At 42.3% G+C, this 13,399-nt stretch overlaps 2 protein-coding genes across 5 annotated transcripts; one reads left to right on the forward strand and one right to left on the reverse strand.

Annotated features, from left to right (window-relative positions):
* Positions 1-5,555: 5,555 nt before the first annotated feature.
* scg2b (secretogranin II b) lies at positions 5,556-8,894 on the forward strand. 2 transcript variants are annotated; one of them, XM_044219446.1, is made up of 2 exons: positions 5,556-5,709; positions 6,237-8,894. In XM_044219446.1, the coding sequence occupies exon 2, from the start codon at positions 6,254-6,256 to the stop codon at positions 8,054-8,056; it is 1,803 nt and encodes a 600-aa protein (XP_044075381.1). In that variant the 5' UTR covers positions 5,556-5,709; positions 6,237-6,253; the 3' UTR covers positions 8,057-8,894. The 2 variants fall into 2 exon arrangements, with proteins under 2 accessions (XP_044075381.1, XP_044075382.1); XM_044219447.1 differs by lacking the exon at positions 5,556-5,709 and adding an exon at positions 5,974-6,127.
* Positions 8,895-9,127: 233 nt separating this feature from the next.
* On the reverse strand, positions 9,128-13,220 carry ap1s3b (adaptor related protein complex 1 subunit sigma 3b). 3 transcript variants are annotated; one of them, XM_044219493.1, is made up of 6 exons: positions 13,053-13,220; positions 11,484-11,662; positions 11,197-11,305; positions 10,843-10,980; positions 10,046-10,107; positions 9,818-9,896 (listed from the first exon to the last, which is right to left on the reverse strand). In XM_044219493.1, exons 1-5 carry the CDS (start codon positions 13,053-13,055, stop codon positions 10,066-10,068), a joined length of 471 nt encoding a protein of 156 aa, XP_044075428.1. In that variant the 5' UTR covers positions 13,056-13,220; the 3' UTR covers positions 9,818-9,896; positions 10,046-10,065. The 3 variants fall into 3 exon arrangements, with proteins under 3 accessions (XP_044075430.1, XP_044075428.1, XP_044075429.1); XM_044219494.1 differs by lacking the exon at positions 13,053-13,220 and adding an exon at positions 12,080-12,954; XM_044219495.1 differs by lacking the exon at positions 10,046-10,107 and having other exon boundaries at positions 9,128-9,896; positions 13,053-13,212.
* Between the last annotated feature and the right edge of the window lie 179 nt (positions 13,221-13,399).

The raw sequence follows: 13,399 nt of genomic DNA on the forward strand, positions 1-13,399 counted from the left end.
GTTGGAGCATGGGTCCTTGAGCTGATAAAGCATAAAAGCAAGAATCTGAACAGACACAATAGATCAAAAGGCCTTGAGATGCAGCTTTGTGGGTCTGTGTGTGTTTGTGTGTGTGTTTTTAGCTTTGCAGTTGACTCTCAATGAGTGCATCCATGTGAAAATATGGGTGTGTGCTTTTGTGCCATTGTGACGCACACAAGCCGTTGTTGAGCTGCTATCATTCTCTCCCTGCAGCTTTGATTGACATGTGGATAAACAGCAGCAGTGACTGCTGTGGGTTTAGAGACTGAAGGCGGAGGAGGGAGGTACTGTAGATAGTGGCAGATATTGTATAATGATCAAAGAGACAAAATTATACGAATGTTTTTTGTCGACAGGGAGAAAGAGCGTAAAATTATGTAGGCAATATGCAACAACATTATGTTAATTTGTTAGCATCCAATTGAGACTTTGCAGCTATAATTCTGCAAATCACTTCCTGTAAGAAAAAGAACAATGCATGCAGGGCAGAATTAGGCCAATTCCGCGCTAATTTTCAATAGTCAAGAAAGAGCAATCAAATTCTACAACCACAATAAAATAAAATGTAATTAAACCTGACTCAAATCACTAAAATGTCTTAAAATGCTAAGAGAAGAGCAGTTAGAAGGGTCCACTCCCTTCTGCAAGCTCATCCTGGGGCTCAATGAACAGTACTCAGTTCATTTGGCCCAAATCTTTACCAAACACAAAGACTGTATCATATAAAACTTAAAGGTATCCCCAAAGGTAAGTATGAAATAGAAAGTCATGTGAATAAATCCTATAAAATATATAAATGAAACAATGATTAGTTAAATAATTTAAGAAATTATTAAAACTCATTATTATAAAATGTTATTTCCTCATGCTTATTTTCATAATGACAAGGAGTTTAATTTTCCATTTTTATTTTCTAATTATTGTGTGATCCATTGATTCTGATTATATAATCAATTGCTGTCACTCAGCTTCTGCCTCATTCAGAAATTTGTATCTATTCCTCAACAGTAACATATGAGCTGGCTCGCTGCCCTAGATCCGCAGGTGGGGCCCTTTTTGCTCTTCCAAAGTTGAGGCTTAAATCTAAAGGTGACCGTGCTCCTGCCATCAGGGCCCCTCGGCTTTTGAAGGACCTGCCTGAGGAGATAAGGCTCGTAGAAGTGACTTCTTTTAAATAAGCTCATCTTTATAGACTTGCTGTTATATGATGTCGTCTTTTTATTCGTCTCTTTATTGATTTTACTGTATCCATTTGTTTTTATTTCCATTGTCATGTTTTTCAGTGTTTTTATCTTGTGTTCTTGTCTTAAATTTTGTCTTGCTTTGTTTGGCATTTCTATTTGGCTTTCTGCTGTTATACTGCCTTCTGGGTATCCTGTTTCAACTTTGCCTTGTCTGTCAAAGCAAAGGAGCTCTGTAGAAAATAAATATACTCATACATCTGTGGTTGGTTCAGGAATTTCTTTCTACAGTGAATAAAAAAACAGTGAATGAGGAAAAAGAACGTAATATATACATATTTATTTTTCCCTTTTAGGGTTTAAGTGTATTGCAGAGAACAGTACCTAAACCAGGAGACACTTCAACACTCATGAATGAGGTGCAAAATGATTTATTGAGATTAGTTTCACTCTCCATGGCCCTTGCAGCCCACGGCTGGCGCAGATCTTGGCAGTGTGCACTGCAGGAGAGCATCACCTGCCCCTGCATACATATGCATATTACACCAGCTGTTTAGCCATATTCAGTGATGGCCTCTTCCTCCTGAGTGCCCCAAGATGGGGCGCCTGTGTTTCCAAGTTGTGTCAGGTGCTTGGACCCCGATATACCTGCTTGCAGTTCTAGTTATACTTGTTTTCTATCTAAAGTTTAATAAGATATTTTGAGCAGTAAAGCATAACTCTCCTGCAGTTTTGAGCATGTGAGCTACAAAATGGATAAATTAGAAACCCATTTGGTAACCAGAGAGTACACAATGGAGACCATTGTGACTCACCTCAATATAAGAAAGAAACTTGACAAGATACAGATTCAGTCAGTTTGTCAGTGGAGGTAAACATAGACAAGCTGTGCTCCCAAGCAAGAGACACAGCTGCATTTATTCTTCACTGCACACATTACAAAAATATTAGAAACACCTGCATGATTTCATAATAAATGCAATCACAAACTTAAAAACCTTTGCCCCAACATGCAATGCAGATTATTTCTTGGAGAGGAAGGGGAGCTGCTCAATATATATCACTGTGTAACCAACAGAAACAGAGGACAATTCATGTCATCAATAATTTGCCAACAAATAATGTTGTAATAAGCAATAAAGCTAATTTCTATAGATAGATAGAACGAGAGAGAGACAGTTAAATAAAGTAATGTAAACCAGGAAACCAAGGAGAGAGTGAGAATGGCACTAAGGACTCTTAATCAAACCACTATGATTCCCTCTTCACTGCTGTAATTCCCGTCAATAAATAGAGAGAAAGAGAGCGAGAACAGGGACGTAGCAGTACCAATCACGGGAAATGTTTCTCTTGTTTTTAATGTCTTAAGTAACTGTGTGGGTCTGTATGGAACGATGCACACAGACAGCACAAGCCCCGGAGAGGAATCACACATTCAGCCAGTGAATCTTCCACCATCGGGAACCTGCTGGGATTTGAGTTTAAAAACCTCTGATCCATCACTCAGAAACCTCAAAGTGCCCAGAGGGATGATATAACTTACACAACAACAGATTTAAAAAAACAAAACAAAACAAAACAGAGAGACAGAAATTTCCACACAAAGATGGATACATGAAATGCCTTGTAATGGTATCAGTCTAATTCTGTTTTAGTCATCGAAATGCAAACTTTCATTCAAATTAAATCAGAGGGAAATGTACTTTTTATTCCACTACATTTAGCTGAAATTAAGATTAAGATTTTACATACAAAAATATGATGAACCCGCAAAATACAATGCACTGATGTAGATTAAACTACCTAAAGGTATATAAAGTTCTTAAAATGAGCTCCGCCTCGACCAGCGATGACAGTTAAATGCTACTTATGTATTGAGGAATCAGTATTAATTATCTAATAGTGTAATATATAATAATATATTAGTCACAGGAGTCATTCTGCAGAACTAGTACTTTGGCCTTGATACTTAAAAACATTTAGCAGATAATGCAAATACTGTACTGTACTTTAAGTTAAGTGGGATTCAGAATGCAAGACTTTTACCCGCAGTATTTTTACATTATTGTACTGGTACTTTTACTTAAGTAAAGGCTCTGAATACTTCTTCCACCACTGGATGTAGACATACCTGTGGACTTTTCCAACCACCAAGACTTTTTCCTAACTGATCCAAAACTGGCAGAAGTAAGTTTGAAGAAATACCATAATATCCCACTAAAATACATTTCTGTTTGTTGTGGTGCATAATCACTCACACACATCCGAGCAACCATGTAACCAGTTATTTTTAGCAGTGAATGAAGCACATTTGAGCATTTCTGACTCAGACACACATAAAAATACAGTAAGCACATGTGTGCGCCTGTGTTTCTACACTAGAGTACGCTCCTGGCTGCAACTGGACACAACCCAAAGATTAAAGGGCTCTTTCTGTATAAAAAACCTGTCACTTTAACTCTTATGTACACACAAGTATGACATTTTCATCAGTCAATGGCCTGGCCATGAAATGACCTGAACAATTAAATTAATCTTCATATAGCCCTCGTGTGCTTGTTCATTTTCAGTCAAATTGATAGCAGACAATGAGCATATTCTATTATCCATCTCTTAATGGGCACACAAGAGAATGTAACCTTTTAATGATTGATACTACAGTGTGCTGGCTGGTACGACCTCTGGAGTTGAAGCTCCCTCAGGGTGGAGGCTGTTTCTGAATGGAGAGATGTGATGTCAGAGGAGTGATGCTGTGGGATTATACAACACAGCTTACAAACAACACCACATCTCTCTTTCTCTCTATCAGTCTCTTGATCTGTGATTCAGTTTTTTTCCCCCCTTTCACACACACACACACACACACACACACACACACACACACACACACACACAGAGGAACTTAAACAAGCCAGCACACACAGCAGCAGCCAGGCAGATGGATGTGTCTCTTAACGTCAGGAAGCTCTCTGCAGCTTTTCAGCCCTGGAGAGCAGGCAGCTGAGTAAAAAGCACCTCCAGCGTTGTCGTCTCCTCTATTTGATGACACAGCGTGAGCTCGGCAGCAAGGGTGAAGTGAAAACATTAAGTAGGCAATTTTATTTCTTTTACTAGTCTAATGGATGTAAAAGGATCACAGCATGGAATAAATAAGGAGCACACTGGATGCAATTAGATGTGCTGGGGGGGGCATTATGGAGTGTCAGAGGGCATGAAACGAAATAGTTAGAATCACTTTAGGGGGTATAAAGGAGACTTGAGATGTGGCTAGAGCATAAAATCTTCCTAATGTATTTGACTGGTCATTTGTTTGCCTTGTAGTGAGATACTAACAAAGACTACCAGAGTACTGGCATGTGAATATTCAATGAAATCTAAATATATTCATTACTTTTAAAGCATTAAATGACTTGGCTCCAGCTAAGCTTATGAATCTATGTACTGAAGCTTCCTGCCTTCCTACAGAGAAATTACATCGAGTCAGTGCCTTTATTTTGATGAGATGTATGTTGTTCTTTATTTACACCTAAGTGTAAAAGTGCTACTCAAAATATATTATGATGATAACCACAGATGTTCACTGGATGATACCTGGTGAAAAGTAAGTGTTTAGTATGGCTTTCTCACCATAAACTTTGTCACTACCCATCCCTGACCTTTTATCGGCAGGTGCCATGCTGTGGCCCCTTTATCTTGTCGACCTGCGAAATGCCGGAGCTCTGGCCCCCAGCCGGCAGGAGGGTGTTAATCACAGTCTCTGTCAGAAGAGAGAGAGCGGGCTGCTGAACTGCGACAGCAACTCCGCGGTGGTTTTAGCCTGTGAGTCATCGCTAGAGGGTTTAACTCTTCATATGCCATGAAGAGGGGGGGCAGTGATGCTAAAACTGCATATTGTTTTACACAGATATACTCAAAAGTGCTTTTTTTGTGACGCTTCAGTGTGAAAGGAAACGTGTAATTTTTGGTACATGCCGAATATATTTTTAAGATGACATAGCCTAGTCTCATAAAAGTGGTGCCTTAATGTTGATGTTTGCAATAGTTGGAAAGGAACATTTGGATATTGTTTCTCGGATTTATGAGCTCCTTCTAATAAAATAAATGTTCATGCAAGGTGAACAGTTTAAATGTCACGATGGATGAATATTCACATAAACACATCGCTCTTTGTGAGACATGGGCAGCAGTCCTGAAGTCAATACATCTGCTCCCAGACTTTTAAAGATCTTTCCCAGTCAATAGGTTTTACAGAGCGGTGCAGTGCAACCCACAGCACAGAGGACTATTTTTAATACAACGAGGTTTTTAGTATGCCATATGATAAACCTTAATCATTTATATGGATCTTTTAGGAACGGCCATTGCGTGTGTTGTGCGATGACGCGGTGGTCAGGTGTTGCCTCATATAACGAGGGGAGCTGTCCAAGTGCTGAAAACAGAAGCGAACAGCCCCGCTCCAGAAGAGATGCCATACACCTTCACTGCTGTCTGAGCTTCATTGCCAAAGGTAAGACATCTCTTTTTTTATGTTTTAGTCATTTTAGTTCAAATGAATATCCCAATGTCTTCGATTGGAGGACAGCCTCCCCACCCTCCCCATTCGCTTTTCGCAGATTTATTAGAATGGGGTTTTATCAATGTGGTGAATCGATCCTCAACGGTAATCGGTGATGACAGCGCGTTGTTGCTATAGCCTAGAGAAATAACGAGGAAGTAAAGGCTTTTTAACGAAGGTTTGTGTTGTTAAGAGGAAGTCGGATGTTGAGGTTGCCCATAACAACGCGGGGAGTGACTCATCCAGTGATGTGAATGTATCTCCTCACGCACAGCATCGTATCATTCAATTTGCGGAGCGTAACTCCCTGATAGGCATACAAATCCCAGATCAAAACAGACTCGCTCAGGCTTATGCGCGTTGCTTTCGAGTAAGTTTTAGGCCAAAATCATCAGAAACATCCACTCAATCCTCGTGGATTTGGGTTATTTTGTTTTTTCAGTTGCTTCACTGACATTGTATGCTCTCTTGATTTGCAGGTAACAAATAGCCTATAATGCTGCATTTCCACCACAAGTTGCCCGCGGGGGGAGCCGTGGTCCTGCTCGCCTTCCTCCTCCATGGATGCGCCGTGCAGGCTGCGTCTCTCCCCCGCCACTACAGGCTCCCAGGCGGGGAGAGTGAGGGGCAGCCGGCTGCCTACCCGCCCAGCTCCGACATGATCAAAGCCCTGGAGTACATTGAGAACCTGAAGCAGCGTAACGGGGGCCGAGCTGAACCCGTGGATTACGACGAAGTGGACAAGTTCAGGGTCCTGCTTCAGCTCGCCTCGCAGCAGGACGAGGGTCCCGGGGACCGTCAGCCTGCCCCCGGCATGCAGAGGCAGGACATTACCGCTGAGCAGCTGATGAAAGCCCTGCTCAAGTCTCTCCAGGATCAGGCCGGGAAAGACGCAAAGCTCACCCCCGCATCGGCGCCCAGGAACGACCGCCGCACGCACAGGCACCGCACCAAAGACACTGAAGTCCCCGAGAGCGCACCGGTAGACTACGGCAATTTCCCCAGACCCCACAAGAAATACCCGCTGATGTTTGAGGATGAGGAGAACACGGACGCTTCCAAACGGGCCACAGAGGACCTGGATGAGCAGTACACACCCCAGAGCCTTGCCAATTTACGCTCCATCTTTGAAGAGCTTGGGAGGATGCCCACAGTCGCCGGCCAGAAGAGAGACATGTTCGGGGACGACGATGATGAGGAAGAGGACGGGTTCGGCCTGAGAAACCAGGCCTACGAGGATGTTGCCGGAGGAGAGGAGTGGGTCCCCGTGGAGGAGAGGGAGGAGACGGAGGAGATGGTCAACGGGAGCCACGAAGAAACGGATAGGGCGCTCGGGGACCAGGAGGAAGCAGAAAGGGAGGAGATGCAACGCCGGGCGAGCCAGAACCAAGAGGATGCTGATGATGACACTAAACTGGTAGATTACTACCTGTTGAAGGTCCTGGAGATGAGCGACCAGACGCAGAAGAGAGATAAGACCGGAGAGCAGAGAAAGAGACTGATCCGCCCCTCCATCATGGATCCTCGGACAGTGAAGGAGTTGCTGGAGCTCTCCCTAAAGCTCCACGTCCCTCCACAGGACCTTATCGATATGCTGCTCACAGAGGAGCTCAGGAAGCTCCACCGCGCTCCCCATGCCTCAGCTCGCTACACGACCGGCCAGACACCCAAGATCAGGTACTTCAGCCGCAGACTGCCGGTGAAGAGCAAGACCGCCCCTGAGGACATGGACAGAGAGGACTTTTTAGACATCATCGGCGTGGAGACTATCAGTAACGAGTATCCTGTGGTGCAGAGACCCCTGAAGACGTCTGCCTCCTCTGACAGAGTCCCAGTGGCGTCCAAACCGGTTGCAAATCCGGGTCCAGTTAAAATCCCTCCTCCCTCCGGGCGCAGGGAGAACCTCTTTTTATCCGAGCTCAACAAAATGCCCCTGAAACGTCAGGCTGATGATGAAGATGATGATGGCGGCGATGTGGAAGATGAGGTGACGACCTACCTGGCGGCTAAAATCCTCACAGAGTACCCCAACACCATCACCAAGCGGGACACCCAGGCGCAACTGAAGGGACAGTTCCCCTACGAGCTGTACGAGCGGGCCCTGAAGGACTACTTGGGGCAAGGGGACACTGAAAAGAGGCCAGTGGCCAAGAGGGAAACCGAGGTGGCCACAGAGGAGAACGTTAATCCCACAGAGATGGAGGGGAAAGAGGAGATAACGGCCAAGACCTCGGCTCCACAGACCGTAAATGAAGAAGAGGAGAAGGAGCACCGTGAAAAAACAGTGGCTGGGATGTAGCCTGATGCCCTGCAAGACGCACGAAATTATGAATATAGTATTTATACTGTCTCAAAAATAAAGTTTGGTGGACGTGATCTAGTTTACAAAATTTCTATTATATGAACAATAGCTGGTATTACTAATATCACCCTAACGAAAATGAACTATAGAAGTCTTACAGGTCCGATGCATTTTTAAAAAATACTAGTCCCTACTTGCTGCAAGAACATCATAGAAAAATTATAGCGATATCATAGGAGATTAAAGGTTCGACCGTGCAAATGAGAAAAAAAAAGGTATCTTCAAATCGCCAAAAAATACACTGACCAACATTAAAATCACAATGAAATCCAGTTATTAAAGTTTTGTGATGTTGTTACAGGTTTGTTTACATTAATGGTGTTTGTAAACAGCAGAAAACAGTCCTATATTTTCAATTATAATCAACCGAGTAATGGTAAAAACGCTTATTTTTCATCTATGTTAATTACATATGTGAATATATCTGTAAATTACAAAGTATAATGCTGACTGGGCCTTTGAAACACAAGTATACAGCAGGAGTACTATATAGGAATATTTATAGGGATTTTTCGTTAGGGCAGTTTGCTGGGCTGAGAACGAGTGTTGTTGTGACTCTTGCTATATTCAGGGTTAGTGGATTTAATGTTATTATTATGGATAATTATTTCCAAGTCTAAATATCAGACCGTCGCCTGCCTTCCAACCCTTTCATACTGCGAAGCTCTGTATTGTTGGCCTACCAGTGGTTGTGCTATGTATGCTCATTTTTAAACCATTTTGTACATGTTCAATAATGTGTGACGAATCACAGATGAATAAAGCATCAGCTGTATTATTTTTCTTCTTGCTGAGTTGTGTTGCCTTATTAAAAATCACACCATACACTAATAGCCAGCCAGGGTTTACAATCAGAGGGAGCAGTGGAAACAGTATTGGCGGAGAAAATAACTTTTTTTTAAATCATGTTGATCCAACTAAACATTAAATTCCATGGGGTTTGGTGAAATCAATCAAATCAATCATCAATATGCAAGTACTGCAAGAATGATTACTCAAAGGAGACTGTTTATCAAAATACATATTTTAATCAAAACCTCCAACATCATAAATTGCACAATATAAAAAGCAGTGATATTCACACCCACGCTAGCAACTGCTCCTTTTAAAGACTTGTGGTGCCACACGTGTGTAATAGGTTATACAGATCCAAAACGATAAGAAATCTGTCATAATCAGTGTCATTCAAAATGAGTTGTTTGATGGTATGTAAGCAAAGCCATCACTTATAAATATGTTTTATGCTTTGGATTTGTTTGGTTTTTGTAGATATTGACCGGAGTGGCAGAGAAGCACAATTTTTCCTAAATCAATGTGTAGTGTTTTCAGAATGAAACCATTCACTTCCAATATGTTAATACATGCTTTAAGTATAAATGCAACTAATTTATAAATTTAAAATCACTTCATAGTTATGAATTTCACACCCCCGATCCTCTATTACTACTTCATTTGAATTTAATAACAGCAGTTAATGTAAAAACAACCCTCCCCCCTCCTTCAATTGAGCACATGACTATGAACAAATATTAGATGTACTCTCAAATGAAGTTACATTGCAGCAATGCTTCATGCAGAAGGAAAGCAGACATTCAATATGCCCATTTCTCCTTTTGAAATAGTTCAATAGACTCAAAGCAAATCCCATTTTCATATTCAGAAACTTCTTTGACTCATATACAGTATATTTGGTTCCTGTATTCCTCCCCGCTGTTACTCAAAGTCCTTTCCCCCCCACGGGTTAAAATGCAGGTTTGCTCATATACTCCTCCATGGTCTAGAAAAAAGCAGAAAAGAGCAAAAATCAGGTTGTAAGCCTTGGAAAAAATGCACTATAATACAATTAATATTCACAGGCACACATCACCTGTAATTGAATGCTGAGCACACCAACACAAGGTAACTAACACAAGCAGAACATCTAACCTTTCTGTCCATATTCAAGGTCATCCAAACAGCTCCACCTCATACCAATCACTGTTGTCATCCTGAAGCGATAATGGTCAAAATGAATGGGAGGCTACACTGCACACAATCCAACTCTAGATTAAAAGTGTTAGTCAGCCCTACTCAGAAGCACAGAACAACACACCCAGTTAACTACTGTACCACACAGAGCCACGGACCTACAGGGAGAGCGGGAAGCATCAGCCAAACACTAAACCTACGGCATGTTACAGGAAAAATCTGTCTCTCACTCGCAATAACAATGGCAGAGAGAGAGAGAGAGAAATACACACACACACACACACACACACACACACACACACACACAGAGGGGTAAGAAAAACAGCAGCACAAACACAAATCTATAGAAACAGCTAATATCCACAAGCCTATTAGCTACGAGAAAGACAAAGGCACACCCGGGACTCAGCAGCACCACTGTTAATTGAACTCATTATAACACTGACTACTTGCGACACTTGATGGTAAATTCACACTGACACAAATACACTGACACAAGTTCCCACGCTGGAGCTTGATACAGCATTCACGATAATTGTTGTTGCATGTAAAGAACCGATTTCAGGCATCTGGACCTTTCTAAGTGCTTAACAGCCAAGATTAACAAAACCCAAAACAAGACAAACTCTAAACTACATCCAAAACATGTCACCGTTTCTTTAATTATGTCGAGCCATGCAACAGATGTCATATACTCACAAGCCACGCCTTGTGTTGTGTTGTGTTGCGTATGAGTGTGTGCCAACGCATCTCACCTCCTGTAACATGTCTGAAGCTTCAATGGAGCGATTCACCATCTGTTTGGAGGTTTCTTGTATTTCCCCTCCAATTAGAAACTCATCCAGGATAAAATAGGCCTTCTCAAAGTTAAAGATTATGTCCAGCTCACACACCTGAGAGAAGGTATGACGGCGATTATTGCGATTTTTATAAAATAAGAATGTACTTCAATTACTTACATTTTTACATTAAAACTTCTGTGTAATATCATCTTTACAGCCTAGTTCAACAGTTAATATGCTCTTATTTTAAGCAACCGTCGCATTTCAACAGTTACACTTCAGGCTACAGTTGCATATTGAATAAAAGAGGGTGAAACAATTAAATACATTGCCAAAGTATTTGTCCAGAAGCTCCACGTAGCGATGAATAACCTCCAAAGCTAACAGCTCATTCTCCTGGTTCTCTATGGCCAAGCAGAAAAACAAGCTTGCATACCTGAGGAAAAGATGACACACAGTGCCGATTTTCAGCTGATACAAATATACAGAGAAGTTATCAATTATACATACAGAAGGGGTAACTATGGGTAGAAAAGAGCCTGGGGGTCCCGCTGCTTAAGAAGCAGATAAAGTAATTTGAACTAGTTAAACAAGCATGCGGGGGCAGCACCCACCTCTTGTAAATAATCTTCAGGTCTTTCCAGTGCAGGAAGTTACAGGAGCGTGGTTGCCGTGCCAACACCATGGTGGTCATGTCCCTGATGATCTTCTTCTTCTCACGTTCTGTCATGGGCGTGAACCACTTCTGCAGACGCAGCTTCCCCTGGCGACTGAAGAGCAGCAGGAAGCGCATCTAACACCACAAGACACACCGCAGGGTCAGAGGGGCAATCGTGATGCATGCACGAACTGATGGGATGACTTGTATGAACAAATACATACACACACACACGTCCGCACAAAGTCATTGCAGAAGACATTATTAACTACCCTCTAACACACACACACACACACACACACACACACACACACACACACACAGACACAAACCAAGGGTCAAACGAGCAATTTGCTGTTGTCATGGCACATTAAAGAGTAACTCGACTGACCAAACACTAAAGGGGGAAAAAGGCTTGACAGGCAGAAATGTGAAGGTTAACACGCGACTGTGGAAGAGGTAGTTTGGAGTTTTCTTTCTGATTTTCAAGAGAGCTAAGGAGTTGGAAACAGATTTGGCTACATATCAAAATGGACATTTATTTTCACTCACCTCTATCGGAACCACACTGACACACTGTTTCCTTTAAGTCTTCCTCTCATTGTTGATGTTTGTCCTTCTCTAGATTAAGTGTGAGTGTTTTGTATCGCACCTCTGAGTGAAATTTGTGATTTTGGGCCATATAAATAAAATTGGCTTGACTTAAATATCTCACAGACACACCAGCGCAGAGATCATTTCTAAACTCATGTTGTAATATGCAACAAAGCCCTGTTAAAACCTACCAAAACTTCCCCAAAAGAGCCAGAGTTAATTACAAGGAAAGCCTGAACATTATAATACACAAGCACAAGATATTTCCCCTTTGTTGTGATGCTGGATTTATTATTTCAACTAACAGATCGCTTCTATGAACTGTTGGAGAAACCAAATGCATAAAATATGGCACACTGTTGTACAGTGTGAAAATGCTTTTCTCTAACTTTGTAGCCATTTAAGGAAAATGCGTTCACTTGGTTTCAACAACATGAGGACATAGGCTACCTGTTTTTCAGTAAAGTGGACAGAAAAAGAACAATACTGCTGGAGAAACGTTATCAGGATTATAAAACCACATTATAATAGAAAAACAGCAGGTCTACCACCACTCCTTGTACTGGTATTTCCAGTAGTGTATCCCCTGCGTCAGCCCATAGGCAAATTAATATGGAAAGCGTAAACTGCCACCAGGGCAGGACTCGCAAAGTGACGAAACCTGTTCTGCTGATGGGACCGGTTGAGGAAACGCACACCTTACTTCCGACTGTCGCTTAGAGTGCGATACACACAATAACAATTCACAATATAAACCAAACCCAGCTGCTGTTGGGAGGCCAGACAACAGCGAACAGGCCGCAGCGTAAAAGGAAGTGGTGTCGAGGCGTAGTTTCTAGCTTTAGCTACCTGACAGCGACAACAGGTGCAACAGGTGAACAGCCTGACGCTATCTTACAGCTACAGCCATGCGCAGCAAACAAACACTTACCATTTTGACGCCGCGCCAAGAGCTATAAACGCATCAAAAGATAATTAAAAAAATAAGCACTTTAACCCTCACAGCGGGTCAACTGGTCCGACTGAACACATATCTATCCGTCGTCCACTCCACTCAGTGTGAAAGTTGGCTAACTCCGCCCTCCTGGCCGCCGGAGGAGCGGTGCCTGCCGGATGCGTCACCAGACCTCACAACCATCTGGATTGGTTATTGTAGTGTTGTGTTGCAGGGATGCACCCGACCAGCAGCCCATCACAACCTGTAACGATCTACCACGTGATTTGTACGAAGCGTTTCAATGAATGAGCTGATAAAACTTTAACTTAACATCACTTGAC

This window comes from Siniperca chuatsi, linkage group LG13, assembly GCF_020085105.1.
Source record: "Siniperca chuatsi isolate FFG_IHB_CAS linkage group LG13, ASM2008510v1, whole genome shotgun sequence".
In the NCBI taxonomy this organism is placed as follows: Eukaryota; Metazoa; Chordata; class Actinopteri; order Centrarchiformes; family Sinipercidae; genus Siniperca; species Siniperca chuatsi.